The sequence below is a fragment of the Toxoplasma gondii genome, chromosome VI (genome assembly GCF_000006565.2).
Source record: "Toxoplasma gondii ME49 chromosome VI, whole genome shotgun sequence".
NCBI lineage: Eukaryota > Apicomplexa > Conoidasida > Eucoccidiorida > Sarcocystidae > Toxoplasma > Toxoplasma gondii.
Window position 1 is genome coordinate 2,833,969 of NC_031473.1, and position 19,344 is coordinate 2,853,312.

The 19,344-nt window shown below is 51.3% G+C and overlaps 4 protein-coding genes across 4 annotated transcripts; 1 reads left to right on the plus strand and 3 right to left on the minus strand.

Moving 5' to 3' along the window:
* Positions 1–550: 550 nt before the first annotated feature.
* TGME49_243760 (hypothetical protein) lies at positions 551–5,044 on the minus strand. The gene is made up of 3 exons (XM_002366834.2): positions 3,491–5,044; positions 2,919–3,065; positions 551–2,355 (listed from the first exon to the last, which is right to left on the minus strand). The coding sequence occupies exons 1-3, from the start codon at positions 4,239–4,241 to the stop codon at positions 1,946–1,948; spliced, it is 1,308 nt and encodes a 435-aa protein (XP_002366875.1). The 5' UTR covers positions 4,242–5,044; the 3' UTR covers positions 551–1,945.
* A 2,494-nt stretch (positions 5,045–7,538) lies between these two features.
* Positions 7,539–8,018, minus strand: TGME49_243770 (hypothetical protein; the record flags this gene model as incomplete). The annotated part of the gene is made up of 1 exon (XM_002366835.1): positions 7,539–8,018. One exon carries the CDS (start codon positions 8,016–8,018, stop codon positions 7,539–7,541), a length of 480 nt encoding a protein of 159 aa, XP_002366876.1.
* TGME49_243780 (hypothetical protein) lies at positions 7,843–12,309 on the plus strand. Its single transcript, XM_018780687.1, has 3 exons — positions 7,843–9,193; positions 9,623–9,778; positions 10,209–12,309. Exons 1-3 carry the CDS (start codon positions 8,379–8,381, stop codon positions 11,773–11,775), a joined length of 2,538 nt encoding a protein of 845 aa, XP_018637523.1. The 5' UTR covers positions 7,843–8,378; the 3' UTR covers positions 11,776–12,309.
* A 1,032-nt stretch (positions 12,310–13,341) lies between these two features.
* On the minus strand, positions 13,342–17,553 carry SRS33 (SAG-related sequence SRS33). The gene has a single exon (XM_018780688.1). It carries the CDS (start codon positions 16,467–16,469, stop codon positions 15,588–15,590), a length of 882 nt encoding a protein of 293 aa, XP_018637524.1. The 5' UTR covers positions 16,470–17,553; the 3' UTR covers positions 13,342–15,587.
* Positions 17,554–19,344: the final 1,791 nt, after the last annotated feature.

Here is a 19,344-nt window from a genome sequence, read left to right on the forward strand (position 1 = left end):
GCCTATCCCTATTTTCATGTTTATGAATCTATGTTTAAAATGTAGTTTTGCACAGATATAGATATGCGACGATCGCCTCATGATTCAATAAAAACTGCACGTGCTAGATACGTCAATAAGAATGTGCTACAGAGGCTTGTATGTCGGTGCATGTGTATACTTGGACACATCAGAGCGAAATCGCTACACGGTGTTTATTCATCTCATGCATCCAGCAAGGCAGGCAGAGAGATGCAGATGTATGGAAATATAAATGTAAATCCTTGTGTGTATCAAGGGATGCGTATCCATCCTATATATATATATATATATATATATATATGGATGTCCAAATGTGCACGGGAGCACGTGAGAAACTCCATCGCGGCTGTGCTCGCCTGAAACTGAATCGAGTGAGTCAGGACGGAGTGTGGCAAAAGTCACAAAGATTCGGATGAGACATTCGACTTTGGATGGATACATCCGTGCAGATAAATGCATTGCTTGCCTCTTATTTGCGAGTGCGACGAATCTGAAATTGACGGCGTCTTTTGAAAAAACATGTCAACCTCTGCCAAAGTACTGAATTGAACTCGCAGCATTATGCATGACGTCGGATATACACAAATGTATATAGGTGTAGTATATATCTGTGTCCACACACATACATTTATGCAAGCAAGAAATGTAGACACAAGTGCCTCGTGTATATACATACATACATGCACACATACATATACATAATTCAATACATGTATACGTATATGTATCCACGCATAGACTCACATGCACATCGATGTATATGCGCACGCACGGCTGCACCTCTGAAAGGTACATTGTTGGGGCAACCTGGATAGAAAGAGGAACAATTGAGCTTTCAAGTGCTGAAAGGAAGAATTTTACTTCCCCTCCCCCCCTTCCACAGTGCAAGAGAAAGCAGAAACAGAGAGCAGACCGCCGATCACGTTTCCGTCAAAAGCAGTGGTGACTGTGTGACAAGGATGGATTTATCTTCCTGTTGTGTTCAACGATGAAAAAAGTCTTCCCTCTGTGGCTTCAAAGTACAAAATGGGCGTAGAGAACCTCAGTCCCCCCGAGAGAGCGTTCTCTCAGAAACGAAAAAAAACGAACTCTCTCCTCTCCCCTCCAACTGAGGGAAAACACAAAGTGAAACCCCCGATACAAATAACGGGGGCGCCTGACGAAACGTTGACAGAGAATGGAAGACGCACGTCTGCTTTTACTCGCATGCAGCGCTACAATCACGTGTACATGCATGCACTTTTCACATCGGTCCCGAACACCCGGAGCCCTGCACCTTTCCAGACATCCAAATAAAAGCAGATACGCACATAACTAAATGACGAAGGAAATGCATAAATCGACGACAAGTAGCGCCAGCAGAAGGGCTCCGCAGATCCTAAACGGCGGCGTGGCTCGTCTCGTATTGAATTTCTTTTCATTGAAACAAGAGGCGACTTGTGAAACTTCTCAAGTTCTGTTCGACCCAGAAGGGAAGACACGAGCAACTCAAGGGATACAGGCCAACCGCGCAAAGTAAAGCTGGATCCTCTTCGTTCTCTCTCTTGACGGCTGTGTGTTTCCCTACGGCAGCAGCTTCTCCTTTCTCTGTTTTCCTCAGCTCCTGCTCGACATTGTCTCTTTCCGCTTCTTTGATTGGCTTCTTCTTCGTCTCCTCTTGCTCTCTCTTTCAGTCACCTCTCCCTCCTTGTTGGCCTCCCTTCTCCTTCCTGTCTCCTTCTTCCTGTCTTCTATGTCTGGATCGGCGGGGCGCTTGCCTCCTCTCCATGTTTTATCGTTTTGCTTTTGTGTGTGGTGTTCTCTGACCTCTTCCATGTGCGGTTTCTGTTCTACGGTTCTGCGTTGATACCTTGTTCCTTTCCCTCCCTCTCCTCCTTTCTGTGCGTTTCTTGCCCCTCTTCTCTCATCCTTTGTCTCCGTGTCTTCACTGTTCCTTCTTGCCTCCTTCGTTTTGCCGCAGTGTGTCCGCATCTTTCTCGACTCTGTTTTTCCCGCTGCGCTTCCGATGTCGACAGAGCGAACGGAAAAACAGGTAGCCCCAGAAGTAGTTCAGCAACGTCCAGCCGAGCGTCAGCACCATCATAAAGACCATGCGCATTGTGGAGATGTTTTTCTGCGGAATCATGTGGTGTCTATACAGCAGGCAGTCGACCCAGTAGTGCCAGAAGACGAGATATGGCACCACGATGAGCCGCACAGAAATAAACAGAAAGACAGTGAGGGCGTTGATGAAGCGAAACAAAGTCGTGTGTGCTTGTCCGTTCTGAACGAGAAACCAGCGAAAGTGGAGAAACGGCGTCGAGATCTCGCTCGCCGCGAACAGACTGCACAAACCTGGAAAAACAAAACAAAACACAAAAGCGGAAGCGCTGTGTCTGTGCACTGAGTTTCCTCCCAGTCGGCCATCTCACGTTTTCACAGGGACACGCACAATGCATGTTCTCCAGTCCATACCTATCTCTTATGCGCACTTCTACATGCATGGGCACCTAGAGATACATATATGGATACATATATGCCGATAGATATATATATATATATATATGTACGTATGTAGCTCTTCATCTACTGAGTTGCAAAGATGTATGTCGAGATTCGCGTGAGTGTGTTTCTGGATGTGCGTAGAGAGAAAAGTATCATTTTTGTGTCTCCACAGAAGCCAGTCCGCCTGTGCTTTCTTCTTCTCGCCGTGTCATCTAGGCAGCGCGCCCTCGGTATTTCACCGTGCACCTGAAAGGAGAGCGCGCGAATGACTTGTGGAGAGAATGCCGCCTATTCTTGAAAGAATGTCCATCTAACCGAGGCGGCCCTTTCGCCAAGTTTCTTCACGCGCATGCATCTACAAGGCGACGCATACAAAGCCTTCAGAGCATGGAAAGCATGCGACGAAGACGCACCTGAGAGTTTGATGCCCGGAGCAGTGATTTGGATCGTTCCGGCGAGAAAACTGAGAAGGGCGTGGAAGAGGAAAGCTCGCTTGTGGACTTCCAGGTTTCGCAAACACTCGAAGCAGTCCCACAAAAAGTAGCTTCCCATCATATAGGCTGAACAGAAAAACACACAAGGCACCATGCAGCAACAAAATGCACGGCCGCACGCGCCGTTTCAGCAGTCCAGTGGGGTGGTGGGGCTTAGCAGGCATGAAGAACCTGGGTGTCTGTGCCTCGTAACTGGAGTCACACTCAGCGTTCTACAGTGTATGATGTCTCTGTTTACTCGGTATGAGCAACACAGTTCTGGATCGCGGATCCTTTGCGCAGAGACGAATTCTCCTTGCAGTGTGACAGTCACCATTCGTGGTCCACCTACAGCTCGCTACCTTCAGCCCCCCCGACCATCAGCCTGCGAAGGTGAACACAGATCCGCGAAGAGGCACAAAGAGAAGCAAGAACCCACCCTCTAGTCTCAGACAACTGGTGCGAGTCATGTGCGTGTCTATACAGCGGGGTAGGCCACAGTCTGCACTTACATGAGAAGATGACGAGAGGGTCTTTTCTGCCATCCCAGAAGTCTGCGGCAGCGCCCCAGTGAGCAAAGTAGGTGTCCCACCAGTTGTTTCGCTGCTCCACCTCTGCATGCAGAGCCGCCTGCTCTGCCTGCATGCGAACCTCTGCCTCTGACCCAGAGGCATGGGCGAGGACAGAAGAGTACGCCTGTGACGCGGCTTGCGCCACCAGGATCTGTGCAGCTGGAAGAACGACACATCGAACGGCGTGGAAAAGTGCCGCGGGAGTCAAATAAAGTGCATGCAGAGACGCCGTCGTGTTTGCGTTCGCGCTGATAAAATACACTCGAAGAGCCGCCAACTCGGCGCTAACGGCTTCACTTGAAGAAGAAGCGTCTTCAGAGCAACAGGCTGTTGTGGATCGTGAGGTGGTTGTCGAAGAAGAGGCGACTGTGTATGAAGCGACTCCCTGCTTCGTTCGAATCGGTTGGGTCTTCTGAGCTCTGTGTGTGGAGGCTGCTTCAAGAGCTGCGATGCGGGTCACCTTTTCGATGTGCTGGCGGCGCGCAGAGGCGGGGAGGAGAAGCGCAGGAAGGCGTGGAGAGACGAATGCATGCACGTAGAACCAGAAAAGCGTGAGGAAGAAGAAGAGAGGCAGAGAGGGAGAGAGAGGACAGAACACGCCCCACAGCTTGTCCGTCAGCCGCGTCTCCTCGCAAGAGAAGGAGAAGAAACGCGAAAGAGCCGCAAGGCCGTCCACAACGAAAGCCGCCATCCTGGAACTGATAAAGAGATCGACAAAGGGAGGTGAAAGGGAGAAGGAAAAGAAGGGAATAAAACGGTCGCTGTGGAGACACCGACGAAGGATGTAGAAGTGAAAACAAGTGGGCAATAGCTTAGAAGAAAGCGATTTGGGAAAAGGACTCACGATCGTGTTTGACAGGAGTCGAGTTCTTCAAGATTGAAGGGAAACGTTCTCGGGATACGGGAAGAAATGCCAGAGCGGAGGACGTTTTGAAAAACCGGTTGGGAAAAGCTAAAAAAACAAAAGTCAGCAGCAAAGGGTCTCTAACAACACAGCTTCTAAAGCCGCGAATGCGCACAAGAACCCGACATGCACGGGCATACTGTTTCGTGGATGTGTGCGCTCTACACGTGGACAAGAACACGCATTTTGGACTTTGAACTTTCTTCAAAAGCGTCAAAGACAAAGAAAAAGGACTTCTGGGAAAAACAAACTTCTTGAAGGGTGTGTTTGTCCATGCAAAGGCCAAGAGTGAAAAAACGCACCGAACTTGTCGAGAGACATTGGGAGAGTCCGTACGTTTCACTTCTGACAACCTGCAGTCGATTAGGGGATTTCTGATTTTGCGAGACAAAGCCTTCAGACGGAATTCGTTAGCCTCATTTTGAATTTCTCATCTGTTGTTCAATTGCAAGGCGCTTCCGAGAACCTCGAGCCGCGCAAAAAAAAACAGGGCTTTTTGCGAAGTAGAGACAAGGTGATTCGCACGGACGAAGCTTCCCCGTCCCCTCCGACTGCCGGAAAAGCCAAAGTCGCATCGGTTACTGCACACCCCGTTTTTCACCAAGACTTAACTAGACTTTCCGTGGAAAGCGAATACCTGACAGCTTCCTCGTGGTACGCGAAAAACGGCTGAAGAAAATAGTTGGTGCATGCACAGCTACCAGACCGGTTTCCAAGCTACAGCGTGTTCGCCTCGCTCGGAACAATATGTGCGAAGCCAACTCACATCTCTAATTTCACGTTCAAACAAAAATTCCAAGTTTATGTCTACATTGGAACCTTTTTAGCTCAAGATGTAGAGTTCTGGACCTGTCATGCAAATTGTAAAGGGGAACGATGCAAGGATGTGCCCGTGCATGTGTGGAGATACAAATAATATAATATATGTATGTATATAGATATGTATATATGTATCGAAATTCTGCTGAGCAATCAGTGACAGTCCCGGGTTCGATGAAGACACATTGTTCAACCTTAAAAGATCTCCGTTGGGAAGCGGCCATGCCTCGTTCGAACAAAACGGGAGAAACCCTCTGAACTTGAGATACGCGGGCTGCGTTCTTGCAAGCCATTTGGTAGATTCATAGGCAGTGTTTAATTTCTTCACTCCAGTTTTTGTCTTCTAATCGGCCAACTCAGTGGTGGATTGCCTGGAGCTTTGCTGTCTACACTGACATCGAGCCTTCTGCGGAGTAATAAGAATTTCACGGGTATGTTCTACCGGTACTGGTGGCTATTTGTGAAGTTCGCTGCTCTAACAAAGTGGTAGCGGCGTATAAATAGTAGAAAGAAACTCTATCTGCCTGAGTATCTCAGACTAGTTTCTGTGGCTCGCACCTGTCGCATGATACGCCGTTTGAATAACTGACCAGAAAAATACAGCACCTGGCGTCGAAATCAGCGTGCTCCGATGCAGTCCTTCCATATGTGTGTGTGTATGCTGCTTCCTCCCAATAAATATGCCGCCTTGGCTCAGTTGCGTATAGTGCGGCTGACGTGGAATGCGCAGACACAGAAGAGAGAATGAGGAAATCGAGAGGAAAACAGCGAGAATGGGTGGTCGTGTAGTTTTGAGATCACGACAGGGAAAGTGAGGCAGCCAGCAGAAGGATCTCCGCACTTCCCGACCCGAAGTATCGCATCAAAACTCCGTTCCCTGAGGTGAAGAGCAACTCCTGCCAGTACAACTTCATAGGATAATCAAGGCTACTTCGATTCTCGTTGGTGTTTCCGGTTTTTCAAGAGTTGAAGTCATGCTGGCAGCAGCGTGCTGTTTCTCAGAAACTTACACGTCTTTTTCACGAGCAGCAACTTGCTTCACAAAACAGAACTGGAGTACGACTCTGCAAGCGTAGAGCTTGTTGTTTCCCACATTTATAGTGCATGCGGCACACAAGCGCAGAGTTTCTGTAGTGCGGCTGACGGGAAAGAAGCCCCTTTTCAAATGGATTATTCTCAAACCGTGGAGAGGCATCACTCTCTGAGTAGACTCTACGACATGCATGGCCCCACTGCGCAGAGCGACCATGCCAAAACGCTGGGCGTTTCTCTGCCTCAGACTCGAAACGATTTTCGTCTATCATCCGTTTCTCCCATATTCACCTGAACGCGAGTTTGTTCTTTCTACCTTCCCTGCCTCTGTTCGTGCACAAGTCTTCCCGTCTAACGTCCCTTCCAGTTCATTTTGGACATGAAGTCCGACTGGAGCGTGTCGCTCGAGGCCGCTGCTCAAGGAATTCGAACGAAAGTAAAACTTCGCGGATTCCCCGCGCAAGCGGCCTCTCTTGTTTTCTGTACACGCCGCGTATATTGTGTTCTGCCGCACAACCCTGTTTTCATAAAACTGTTAGTAGAGCGGTCGATAGTCGCTTCTGTTTCAGTGACCTCAGCGAGCTTCAGTTGAAAACCCTTTGCCGTCCCCTACATACGCTGGAGGCCCGTCAATTACTTTAGAAAGTACCTCCGAATTCGATGCGCAGTTCGCAACTAACTTCCTCTCTTCTGATGACTTCGCAGGATTAATTAGATCGAACTTCGCCCCATTCAGTTCCCTCCTCTGTTTTTCTCCACATTCTACACGCCATTCGACTGTAAACTTCGAGTGTTTATCAAACCGTGTTCATACGGAGAGCACCCTGCCCCCTTCAAACGAGGTCGCGTGGCGGGTGCGCGCCGAAACACGGAGGCTTTTCGGGACGTTTTCTCGTTGCTGTGATGTGCCCCTTGCTAAAGCTTGCATCCACAGGCACATGCAAACCGTAAATCCCCTGCCGGTCGCAAATTTAAGCGTCGAGACTCAAACCCCTAGCCGTGTGTAGACTTTTGAGGCGGCTGGGAAGCGAGGGAAGATGGGTGCAGTACGCTGGTTCATGTACAGTAAACACAAAAGCACGGCTGCCGCACCGTTCACCTCAAAGTGTTATTAGTTCGTAGTCCCAGGTAACGTAGTGGAACGAAACTGAGACTCTAAAGGTGACAGATGAGTTAAAGCGGCGTCAAGAGACGGCAGCCATTCCCTTGGTTCCCACATGCACATCGACGCTGTTACCTTATATTCGGGTAGGGGGCGGACCATCCTGAAGCGGTATAGAGAGGAGCAGCCAGGGAAGATATCGCTCGTCGGAAGAGACAATTGGGCGGTGGTGAAAGTGAAATCTCTCCATCTGCTACTTTTTTTCGCATAAACTGATCCACCACTGCAGAGGAAAGGCTCGATATTTCAAGGAGTTGCGGAAACGGCGCGAACGTGTGCAGGCAGCGTGCGAGTCTTGATGGGCAAGCACACCTAGCGAAAGGTCTCAGCTTGTCGCAGCTCTTGACGCGGTATCGAGTTGACGATTTGCATGTTTTTCGCCGGAACCTGTGTCCCGGACGCCAGCAGAAGGCGCTGTCGTTCACCATTTTTTTGCGACCAACCACTCGTGGACATTTCTCTTGCGCATCTCCGTCATTGTAGGACGATGTTCGATGTGCTATGTAGGTGTCTAGACACCCAACGTTGTTTTGCTCTAGACATCTGAGCATGTCAGCTGCCGTGCCGCCCTCGGTGGACCGAGTGAACGCTTTCTCTTGTCAAAGCAACTCGATATCACACGGAATTATGAGGACGCCCGGCGGTGGCTGTTGGCGCGCTCCCTGCTGGTGATGTGAGAGGCTGTGAGGACGACTCTTGTACAGTGTTTGAGCCGCGTATTCCCGAGCATCCGATGTGTCAGAGTGGCACCGCGAGTGCGGTTGTACGCTGTTTCGTCAGACGCCTGTGATCAGGGTTTCTCGTCGCGACAGTCGGGTCCCGGGCCTCCGGAGGTTCTTTTCCAGTCGGCTCCACAAGAGCTTACCTTTACCACCCTTACCCCTGCTGTTTCTTCCTCCTATGCCTCTAATATGGCTACCTCTGGCGCCGCTATTGCCGCTGCGCTCCCTTCAGCCCGGTTTCAAGCAGACGGGCACAGCGCCCCCCGAGAGAATCTGCTTCCGGACTACAGTCTGTCATCCACATCGTCCGTGTCGAACCCCGCATCCGGTCCATCGCAAGATGCCTCTCTTCGGAATTCCCCGTCTCGAGGATCTTCGACGTTGAGTGGCGACCTGTGTCCGGCGTCGCCGCATTCTCGGCCGGTGCTGGAGACATCTGCCGTGTCGCGAGCTCCCGACTCCTCCAACTCTCGTGACAATTTTTTTTGCCAGCGGCATGCAGCTTCCCCATTTTGCTCGGGAGAGTGCCCCGAGATTCGAGGACAGCCTCGGTCACTGGAGGCGCGCCGGGCGGCGGCAGCAATTTTCGCGCGGAAGCGGGCAGCTGCGTTGGCAGGCTTAGGAGCGCGAAGCTCCCCAAAAAGGACAAGACAGAACGAAAGCCATTCAACAGAAAACACCTTCCACCCTGGTCCGCCCGGATCTGAATGCACTTCTGCTACAGAGAGAGCAACAGAAGATAACGGAGACGGATGTGGGGGTCGGGAAACTGACGATTTTTCACATGCGGGCGAAACGCGGTTTTCCGGACTCCTAAGCAGGATTGCGGACGACGCAACATCGGCACTTAGAGCCAGGGAAGAGACGCTGACTGCTTCTCGGGAGAACGGGGAGAGCGGTATACTGGGGGGTTTTCGATACCGTTTGACCCGCCGGATCGTGGAGGGTAAAGCCGATCGCATGCTTCTTATTGGCACGAGCAATTACCTTATTGTCCTTGGAAAGTGAGTTATGAGAGAGAGGCGGGTGACGCAGGAGTCAAGACAGAGGAGCCTTGAGACGGATTAGAGACTGAGGATGACTGGGGAGCACGGTGATGGAATTAGGAGTGGAAGATAGTGCGCTTGCAGAACAGAATATGCAAGAAAAGGAGTGGCAGCCAGCCGCATCCTATGTGGTGCAGATGTGTCGTGACAACACACAATATACACGCCCGTCATCACTCGAATCAAGTGTATACGTACTCCATGCTGTATTTGTTTCCGTCCGTGTTTTGATGGTTTTTCTGTCGTGTCGTGTTCGGTGTGGTGTGCGATTTCCACAGTGTTTCCAGGGCACTGTCTTTTGTCACGTGTTCTCTTCACCTGGTCTCATATTCTCCCCAGCACGTATTCTTCCTTTTCTCGTTTCTGCCGTTGGCTGTCTGCTCACAGGTCTCTCGGGCTCTCGCTGAGGTGTATCTCCATCGGGTGCGTCTACCTCCACCTTTTTTTCGATTCGTTCTTCTTTAGCGGCTTGGAGAGGAAGTGTGCAGCTGCTGCGTGTCTTCTGCTTTCGTGGAAGTATGCGGAAGACAGTGAAGAATCCAGGTGAGAGGAGTGAAAATGAACGGAAGAAAAGTCTTCCTCACAGAGAAGGATGCGTCTCTTCCTTCGCGCTTGCTGACGCGCTGCAGATAGAATGACAGAGAATAGCCTAGGGGAAGGTCCGAGGACGAGCGAAGAACGGAGGCGAGGGCACCCTTGAGTGAGTGAAACGTTCAGTTTTGAGAAACCCAGTGGGTGGTGAGAGCCTGGAAGACCGAGGGAAAGGTTAAGAAGTGGGAAAAACAAGTTCTCTTCTTTTTCGTGAGCGTCTGGTTTCCCTTCTTCGAAGCTATAGGGAAGTCGTGTTTGTTTGCCCACCTTCTGGCTGGCTTCCCCTTTGCGGATGTGTCTATAAGCACTGCTTTCTTTCTGGTGGACACTGGAAAGGAAAACGCGCACAAGCGGTGTCGGTGTCTCCACTGTGTATGTGCAGGTGTACTCGGAAGTTGTACGATCTAGCTCGCGGCATGTACAGAGTGTCTCTACAGCAGAAAGTCGCAGATCTGCGGCAAGTCCGCGAGCGCCTTCTTCTTGCCCTTGAGAAAGGGAGGGAGACGGAGGAGAGAAGAGAGGAAGGAATTGAGTGCGCAGACAGTCCTATGGACGTCGCTTCTGACGAACAGAGCGATCTCCCCGAAGTGTCAGATCCTTCGCATGCGGCAGCGAAGCCTGTCGCTCTCGCAGGTCTTTCTGAGCCTGAGTCTGCGGTGAAGACGTTGCTCTCTGAGGAGGCATTAGCTGATCTCGCATCGTCTTCTCGCTGGCTTCTCCGCGATTCGGCTGTCTCGTTCCGCATTTTGTGCCACAAATTGAGGATTTACGAAAGTGCACTTCTTCGAGCGATTCGTTTCAGTGTGGGGCCTCTGCACCTGCCTGCGGCTGCCATTCGCTTCTACGTCAAAGCATTCTTGACTAAGTGTGAAAGAGAGACCCCCGCCGTGGTTCCTGCCTCTCCACAAGCAGCTGCCTATTCCGTTCCGTCCCCCTGTCTTCGTCTTTCTCCCGCGGAGACTCCGTCACTCCCGCGTCTTTCGCCGAAAGAGGAGGAGGAGAAACCGTGCTCCGAAGAAAGACACAAAACGGAGGAAACTTCGCCGACACCCAGTGATGCGGCTGTCCTTGACGAAGGCAAACCTGTTTCCTCCCCTGTGTCCTGTCTCTGCACATGCAAGGCGTGGCCAGCGAGAGGATTGAGGCACGCACAGCTTCAACGCCGCCTGCACAAGGCAGCACTCCAGGAGTTTCTTCTTCTCTGCCGAACGCCATTTGTCCTCGAAAGGCAGTCGAACGCGATAGCGGCGGCATGCGTGATCCGCGCCGCCATCCTGTCAGGTCTGGCTGTGGGTGATCTGTGCACCCCGGCACCGGAAAAGTCGCGAGACAACTGTGAAGGGCCCTCGGCCTCCTCGCCGGAGAGACACAATTCTAGGTTCGAGGTGGAAGAAGGAAGGAAGACCGAGGAATGCATTTTGGAAGCACTCACTGCATTTAGTGGACACGTGGATGCTTTTCTCCATCTTGTTAGTAATCCTCTAGATGAACAGAAGAACGGGAATGCAGCAGAGAGGGAGACGACAGCGCGCTGTGAAGATGGAGTATTCGCTGAGGAGGCGAAAGAGAGAGAGGCGTTCCACGGTGCGTCGTCCAGCTCACCCGCGCATGGCGAGATGAAGGAGCAAAGTCCAAAGAAGCCCAGAACAGGCGCAGGACTTTATGGAGTCAACCGCCGCGAAGTCCAGGCAGTTCTCTCCGATCTTCGACAAGCAGCCGAGTGGCAACTGGATCTCTTGCACGGCCCGTCGCCTACCTTCGCCTGCCCTGTGGCTGTTACCTCACAGGAGAAAGAGAGTCCAGAGGCGCGGAACGGCACGACCTTGCAGGAGGCGAAGAGGTCGAGGCAGGACCAGGCAGAGAAGTGTCGGATGAAGACAGAAGCAGCGGGGACCAAAAACGCAAGGAGCAAGGAAAGGCGCGACAGAAAGGCGGAGAACGGAATCTAGAGGGGAAGAGAGGAAAGAAGCGAAGTAAGGGAGACCCGCAGGGCGTGGAAGATCGGATGATGCTGCACATGGTCTACCTCGTTTTTGAGAACGCGAACAAAGCGACAAGATAGAGACCGAATGAACATCTACAGCAGGGGCTACATAGGAGATACACAAGATAAAGACGGAGAGAGAAATAAAAAGGAAGAGAACCTGGAAGAAACGAGGGTTCGTGGGCACCTGTGTTGGTTGAAGCAGATACAGCTCGCGCGCATGCAGCTGCTGCGATAAGTTGGCAGGGGTGGAATCATGCTTCTCACCACAGTGTGCTGGGGGGAGAGGACACATTCGAATTTTTGTACGCGGTGGCCTTCCTTATACCCGTGATAGGTTCTTGCGGGGGCTTCTGGGGAAAGTTCCGTTTCCATATAAGAGCCAAAGGACCTCCGTCTTCTGCGATTTCGCTGTTGCGCCCTGTCTTTTTGTGAACGTTTTCGTATTTCTTAAATTTGTATCCTGACAGTGGATACGTTTTTAAGTTTTTTTCTGTCGTTTTGCTCGGATCCACCCCCTCGCTTCTCTTTAGCTTCAGGCGCTCTTGCCCAGCTGTCTCAACACCTACACTACAAGAGGAAAGAACTGGAGAAACCGTGAACTCTACTTTCCTTCAGTTACAACTCTCTTTTTTAAGGAAGGAGTGCGATTGTTTGTCGTGGGAACAGCACGTCGTCTTTTTAGTTCCGTTTTGGTGCACCTTCGCTTCTTCGTTAGGTAACTGTACCACACAACAGCAGTTGTTTGTAGACAAACAACGAACAACAGCTGCGCCCTCCAGCATGTTTCTCATTTCTACGAGTATGAAATAGAGAAAATATTTCGTTCGATGCTTTCGGCAGAACCGTCGCGACGGCGTGTCTTTTCGTGGTACGCCGTCTGTTGTCATCCCGTCCTGATAGTGTACACACTATTCATGACGGTTCTTCCGTCCACCGAAATCGCACTCTTTACTTCCTTTCCAAATGCATTTGTCGAGGTAGTTGTCCACACCGAGGAACACAAGGAAATGAGACTGATTCATTCTGAGCATGAGCGCGCAAAAGGGAGCACCAACAGCTGAGCGCTGTTGGTAGGTGTCGAGAAACGGTTTGTTTCTTGTGAGCACCAGCGGGCGTAAAAGGGTCCAAGACTATCTAAGAAGCTTTCGCGCACCACATGGTAGCGCTGCTTTGAGCAGATAAGGAGTTATATATGAAAACTTATGTGCAGCCATGCCCAGGATGTGCTGCTCTTGTAATTTTCGACACTCACTCAGTCCTCGAATCGCGCTTCCGGGAAGCTTGAAAAACACCAGCTACCCAGAACGAAACGACTCTAGGCTGTGAAGAATACAGAGAACTACGTGTTTTCTGTTTGCAGTGGAAGGGTCAGGATATTCGTCTGTCGTGACTCCTGACCCACAACCCACGTTGACCGTGTGTGATCATGAGAATGCCTACGACGATGTTTTTGAAAGTTTCTGACTTGCTTCTAGAGTGCATGTACCGTGCACCGTGAATGCACTGAAAATATGTTTCTGCCCTGTGGCTGCGTTTGTTTTAGAAAGTATGCTCGAATGGAAAGTGCCTATTCTTGCACGGTTAACGCAGACAGCACGAAGAACGCCGGAGTCTAGGCGACAAAAACAATCACGTAGACTCTAAAGCAAAAAGAAACAGAGGCTTTCTGCGCGCTTCGGTATTCTGATGGCAAACTCAGTTCCCCACGAGCAAAGGGCTGGGCACATATGATGTTTCGCCGTCCAGGAATCCGTTCCTATATTCGAATTTCGGTCTCTATAAGGAGCGCGACACCACCCTGTTTCAATGGTTCCTAGGGACGCTCTATGCAACGGAACAGCTTTCTCCGTCAGCGAGCACCTCAAGGTTGGCCACAATGTCCCTAAGTCATATCGGTTCGAGGCGTCCCAAAAATCTTCGGTTTCTTTGTCAGGTGCTCTGGAGTGTCAGGAATCTAGATCGGCGTGTGGGTCCCATAAGGAGGATCTGGATTGTTGGGCCGACGGAGTGACGCAGGACCTCGTGCAGTGTAGAACGATACAAAATAACGGCCACAGATGCTTTTCTATTCTCAGAGAAATGATGGGGAAGAACTGAAAAGCGTGAGGCGCTTCTCATGCAGAAGAGCCGCTTCCATCATTGGCGTTTCCTAGATCCGTCGTCTGCGAACATCCCTTCCTCTACAGTCAGCAGATGTTCAGTCCACGACTTCTCTCAACCGCTCCTTCGCTGACTCGCATGCTTTTCCCCTCCTCACTTTCCATTGAGTTTAGATTGTCCCATTCTTTTCTTTGAGACAAACGGTCTGCAGACTCTTGCACATTTCCACGAACAGGTCGTCCTCGGGTGACAGGCACACAGAACTTGCAAAAAAAGCACGCAGAGTCTTGTTAGACTTCGCAGCGAAAAAAATGTGTACCAGTGACACTATCACTCTGGGTCGCTTCTTTGCACTCCACGTCTCGGATGAGTGTGCCTTCCGTTTACGTCGGTTGCTTTAGACTGACGCACAGGGCATGCGTTGCAGCGACACAGAGCTACTAAAGAAAGCAACCGGGGACTGAGGGACGGCAGAACACGCAAAAAAACCTAGTGCGTTGCACGTCGTGTATCAGCTCTGCGGACACTCGGACTCTCTCTACTCGTTGCGAGAGTTCCTTTGTTTCCTGATTATCACCATAGCGGCGAAGTTCCAGGCCACGATTCTGCAGCCCCTCGCCCCCGTGTCCCAGTCATTAAAAATTTGAAGACACTATGCAGAACTGGACCAGAGAACAACACAAAAGCAAGCACTGTGTACACGCGATTCACTCTCCCCATACGTTTTTCGCATGGATGATCAGTGTTTCCCTCCTCCAGGGTACACCCGTTCTCGGTTCATCTCTGCTTATCTTATCGATATTTTCGCCGTCTCGCCTCTGTCATGCATCCTCCTCCCCCCTGCTTGCGAGAAGGTCCGTCGAGTTGAGAAATCGCACAATGCCCCTTCACACTTTTATACACCACAAGGAAGAGCTCCCTGGTAACGCTGCAACACTACGCGACCTGTGAAAACAATGGGCAACAGCACGAAGTGACACAAAACGCTTTTCCCCTCCAAGGGACTACGGGTCACGGGGAGGCAGGGATGCGAGAAAGTACCCCTGTCGTTTCTTCTCCAACAAGCATTTTTCTTCACATGCGTTGCCTTCTCACTGAAACGTTCGCCACACTAGAAAGTGGGCACGACAAGTGAGTGCGTGAGTCTCTGTAGAAGGCCGAAAGATAAATCCTACATCGTAGTTCGTAAGATAGACTCTCAAGGACCCTCCACTCTCCCCAAAGTTGCGACGTAGAGCGCCGCAAAACCGGGCAGAAAAAGCTCAATTCATCGCTCTAGTGCACTCACGCAAGTCTGTTTTCGTCTCTGTTGCTCCCAAGTTTTTCCTTCTCTGCCTCCAAACAGTTCCCTTTCCAACCTCTTTCTGTTTCGCTCGTGCGCCCCGTCCTCGCGTTGACCGGAGAAACCCATATCCCGTTTCGTCCTTGTTGTCGTTTGCCCCTTTCAGCCGGCCCGAAGAAACCGCATGCGGTCCCGAATCTCCCTCGGCGCCTAGAACTGAGGGCACTCCTGCTCCCAGAAACAGCAAGTCCTTCAGTTAACCATTCAGCAGCCTCGTGATTCAGAACCATCAAGCTGGATCCGAGCAGCACGAACATAGTTTTCTCGCCGGCTTTCCACCTCTCCGACTACGCTTTTTTCTGCCAGCCTTCTCGCGGGCTTCCCTCGTTTCCTCAGCCTGTCATTCCGGCTGTCGCAAGAAGCCCCGCCAGAGCCAGCGCGCCGCAGGTGACGATTTGTTGCAGTTTCCTTCCCACCATAAAGGTCGATGCTGCGGAGCGGGAAATCGTGGAGGTGATGGAGACGAGGATCTCGGACTCCATCTCACCCTCGACGCGGATCACGACAGTCGTCTGCGGAGCCGTCCGCACGGAACTGTTCACGACGGAGGTTCGCGGACCCTGCCAGCCTACACTGAACGACGGGTACGGTGGCTTCGCATTCTCCGGAATTTTCAGTTGCCACGCAGTGTTGACGCCGTCCCCGTATGAAAAGACGAATTCTGGCGGCGCCGTCGGAAACATTTCCGCATACGTTTTCTTCGTCGCCGCCGTACACCGCGCTCCGGCGTCGTGGCAGCAGGATGTGTTAATGTCCGCTGGCACCGAACTGACGGCTCCCGCACATCTGAGAACCAGTGCGTCCCCAGGGTTGACCGTCACAATGACTTTTTGGTTGCGGGAGTCGCAGCTCTCGAACGTCATCTTCCGAATGACGTTCCCCGTCGTCGCGACCCACGAAGAGACAAAGACAGCGAGCAGACTGACGGCGAAAAACACGCGCAAGCAGCGCCGGCGTGACAGCAACACTGACGCGACGGCGCCAGCGAGCACGCGCGCAGGAAGCGACCGATGCGGCAAACGACCCATTTCTTCCGAGAAAAAAGAACAGCCGCGACAACTGCGAGAAGTGACGTCAGACACCCGCGATGATCGGCGTCCCCGGAGAACGAGACGCAGTTTCGCACCGAGGAAGAACAGAATGAGTTGAAACGATGTGTGGCGGAAAGGGTCTACCCGGCGTTGGATGCCTTCGTGCTCATAGAACATCTGCATTCGTCCCTACAAAGGTACGCCCGACTATGGCGCTCGCAGCCTTAGCAGAGTTGAGAGGAACACCCACGCACATCTCGTCTCTTTAACTTCGAAATAAAACACTCGAATGGCACTTCCGGATCCAACGTTCCCGCAGAAAGAAGCGTCTCCATCCGGGGTGACAAAAACTGAGTCCAAGGATGTCGCTGCGCTTGAACCCGGCCCCGGGCATTTAAGTGTTCATCAACGTATCCGTGAGAACCGGGTGACTGCCACGTTCCCACCGGCTAGAACGCAACTTGTTCCATCCTTGCCAACAGAGAGTCGACAAATCCAACGCGTTCCTCTGTGTTCAAATGAGAGGGCGGAAAGAAACCCCGGTGGTGAAGCGGTGCTACGCGGCTAGAGAGTGAGCGTGAGACAGATGTTACAAATGGACGTTCTGAAGCAGCCGCGTCACACTACATATAACATGCTAAATTGTTACGTTAAAACGCAAGGTTGAAGCGGCTCCTTGGCCTGCAGGGAAATCGGAATGCGTTCGGTTATATCTTGGAGCGAGACAGGGTGTGCCGTAGCCGACTGAGTCGAAAGGCCTGGAAAAAAAAGGGAAACAAACGGATATCCTGCTTGCGGCATATAGATTCGTAGCCCTCGCGTTCAATTATCGCTGATGTAAGCTGTCGCTGTTTTACAAAACCCTCTTTTTAAATGAAGCAACACACAGTTCACGACGGGGCACTACCATTGTGCAAATTCTGCCCCTGAGCAAACGACGAGGATGAGCAGCTCACTACATGCTGGGTGAATTACACCGCATGAACGTGAAATGTCAAGCCGTTTCACCGTCGAAACACACAGAAAGCTGCAGGTTTTTCGTGAGGAATTCAAAATCGAGGCAGATCATCGATGAAAGAGAGACAAGAACATCGAAGGCGCAACCGCCAGAAGCGGGGTTCTCGAGGGCCCCGCCGGCGGTCCCCTGGTACGAGTTTGGACTTTCCAGACGGAAAATGGATCCTTCCTTTTCCGCCTTCTGAAAATGGTATACAAGAATATCTCCCGCAAAAAGCTCAAAAGAAACTGACGAGAGACAAGATAATCGGTTCTTCTTCGAAACCGAGAACTCCTACAAACCGCTTGGATGCGACCGCTTGCTGAAGACGGAGGGCAGGTGCAGCATGCGAAGTCGACGCAATGCTTTTCTCAAAGATCTGAACGAGATCCACCGGTCATCAAACTTCTTTTGTAAAGAGGTTCACTCTTTTCCGCGCTTAATCTTTGAGTACGCGAGTAGTGTGGACGTTTTGCAGGTCCCTCTGAAACGAGACTGAAAGAGAGCTTGTCACCGAGGATCGTCTGCGTTCGCGCGCTCTGCGGTGTGTGACTTGCGGGTGCACAGACAGCCCGGAAATGCAGAAAAGGAGACACATTTCGTGAAGCATTTCTACACAGAGGAACCTGCAAGGGACAAGCCTCTCCGTGATGGGAGAGGAGCATGGGTTGAGAGTTGACAGGCAACAGGCTGCAAATCCTGATAAGAATGCCCATGGAACTCCCGTATGTGAGGCGGCGCGTTTCAAAAAGAGAAAATCCCGTGAAAAAGCAAGCGGGTACAGGCCTGCACAAGAAGGTGGAACAGAGGCTCTGTTGTAGCCCCATGTATCTACAGAATTATCCGCATCCACAGAAACGCGGAGAAAATTGGAGAGAGTCGACACGCTGCGCTACCCTCGAATACCCCCATCTCAAAATTGTAGCTGCTTCGGTTAGCCTCATAACTCCGTTTTTCCATGTAGACGTGTGATGGGATTGGAGGCAAATGCGATACCCTTGGTTGGTTCTCTGTACACCGTTATGTCCGGCGCCTCGCAGCAAAGCAAAAGCACCTACACAGCGCTCTCAGCACCATGTCCGAGGATTTAGTTCTTTTTTGGTGCAGTGGGGCTTCATTTACAAGTGGGAATGAAAATAGAACTTGAAATGCAGGACTAGGGAAGATGTTTTTTCTCCGCAAGTCTGTGTCTTTGTTGCTGTTGGATGTTTAGGAAAAAAAGGCGACGAAAGCTGTACGGAAGTCGCGCTATTCCTGAAGCGCGTTTATGAGTTTTGCCCAGTTCGGGAGTATCGGGCTCTTTCGTTTGTTCAGCTCATGCAAAAACGAAACATCCTTCTCAAGTGCCACTCCTGATCTCGCTATTTCGAACAGGGCTGTTTGCTGAATATGCGCCAGTTCACCGTAGGAACCGCCAGCGATGAGAGCAGGTTTTCTCCCCAGTGAAGTCAAACTGCTCCCTTGCTTTTTTGTACGACTGCCAGTTTGTGTCTACATCTGGGAACGAACAACGACCCGCAATTCTTTGGCATGCACCTTCAATTCTTCAACATGCAAAGGAATCGTGTATGTAAAACGATTCCGGAAAAGTAAGTTTGGTCGCATCCGAAATTTTGCTGCAGCTCCCATTTTCTCGCGGGCACGGGGTGCTCTCCCGTTTGCGTTATTGTTTCAAACAAAAAGCGAGAAGCCGCTGTCTCCGGAGAGAAAGGCGTATGCGCACGCGTTTACGTGAAGCGGTTTACAAGACAAAGAGAGACGAACTGCGTATACAAACAACGTGGGTGTTCCTCGCTCTGCTTCCATTTCTTCCCAAGGGCGAACGACACCGAGATAAACAACGAAAACAACACGTGAACTGTCACTCTTGCCTCTGGAGACCTACAACACTGAAACCCAATTGTTATTTATGCCTGAAGACTCCTTTTCCAGAAACATGTGCCCGCTTAGTGACACAGAGCTCACCACTTGCAAGTGTACCACACCATCGGCTACGTCTCTTTTGGCCCAGGCATCGCCCATTGTCGCAATTATCTCCACCGTCTTTGACACAGCCCGCCA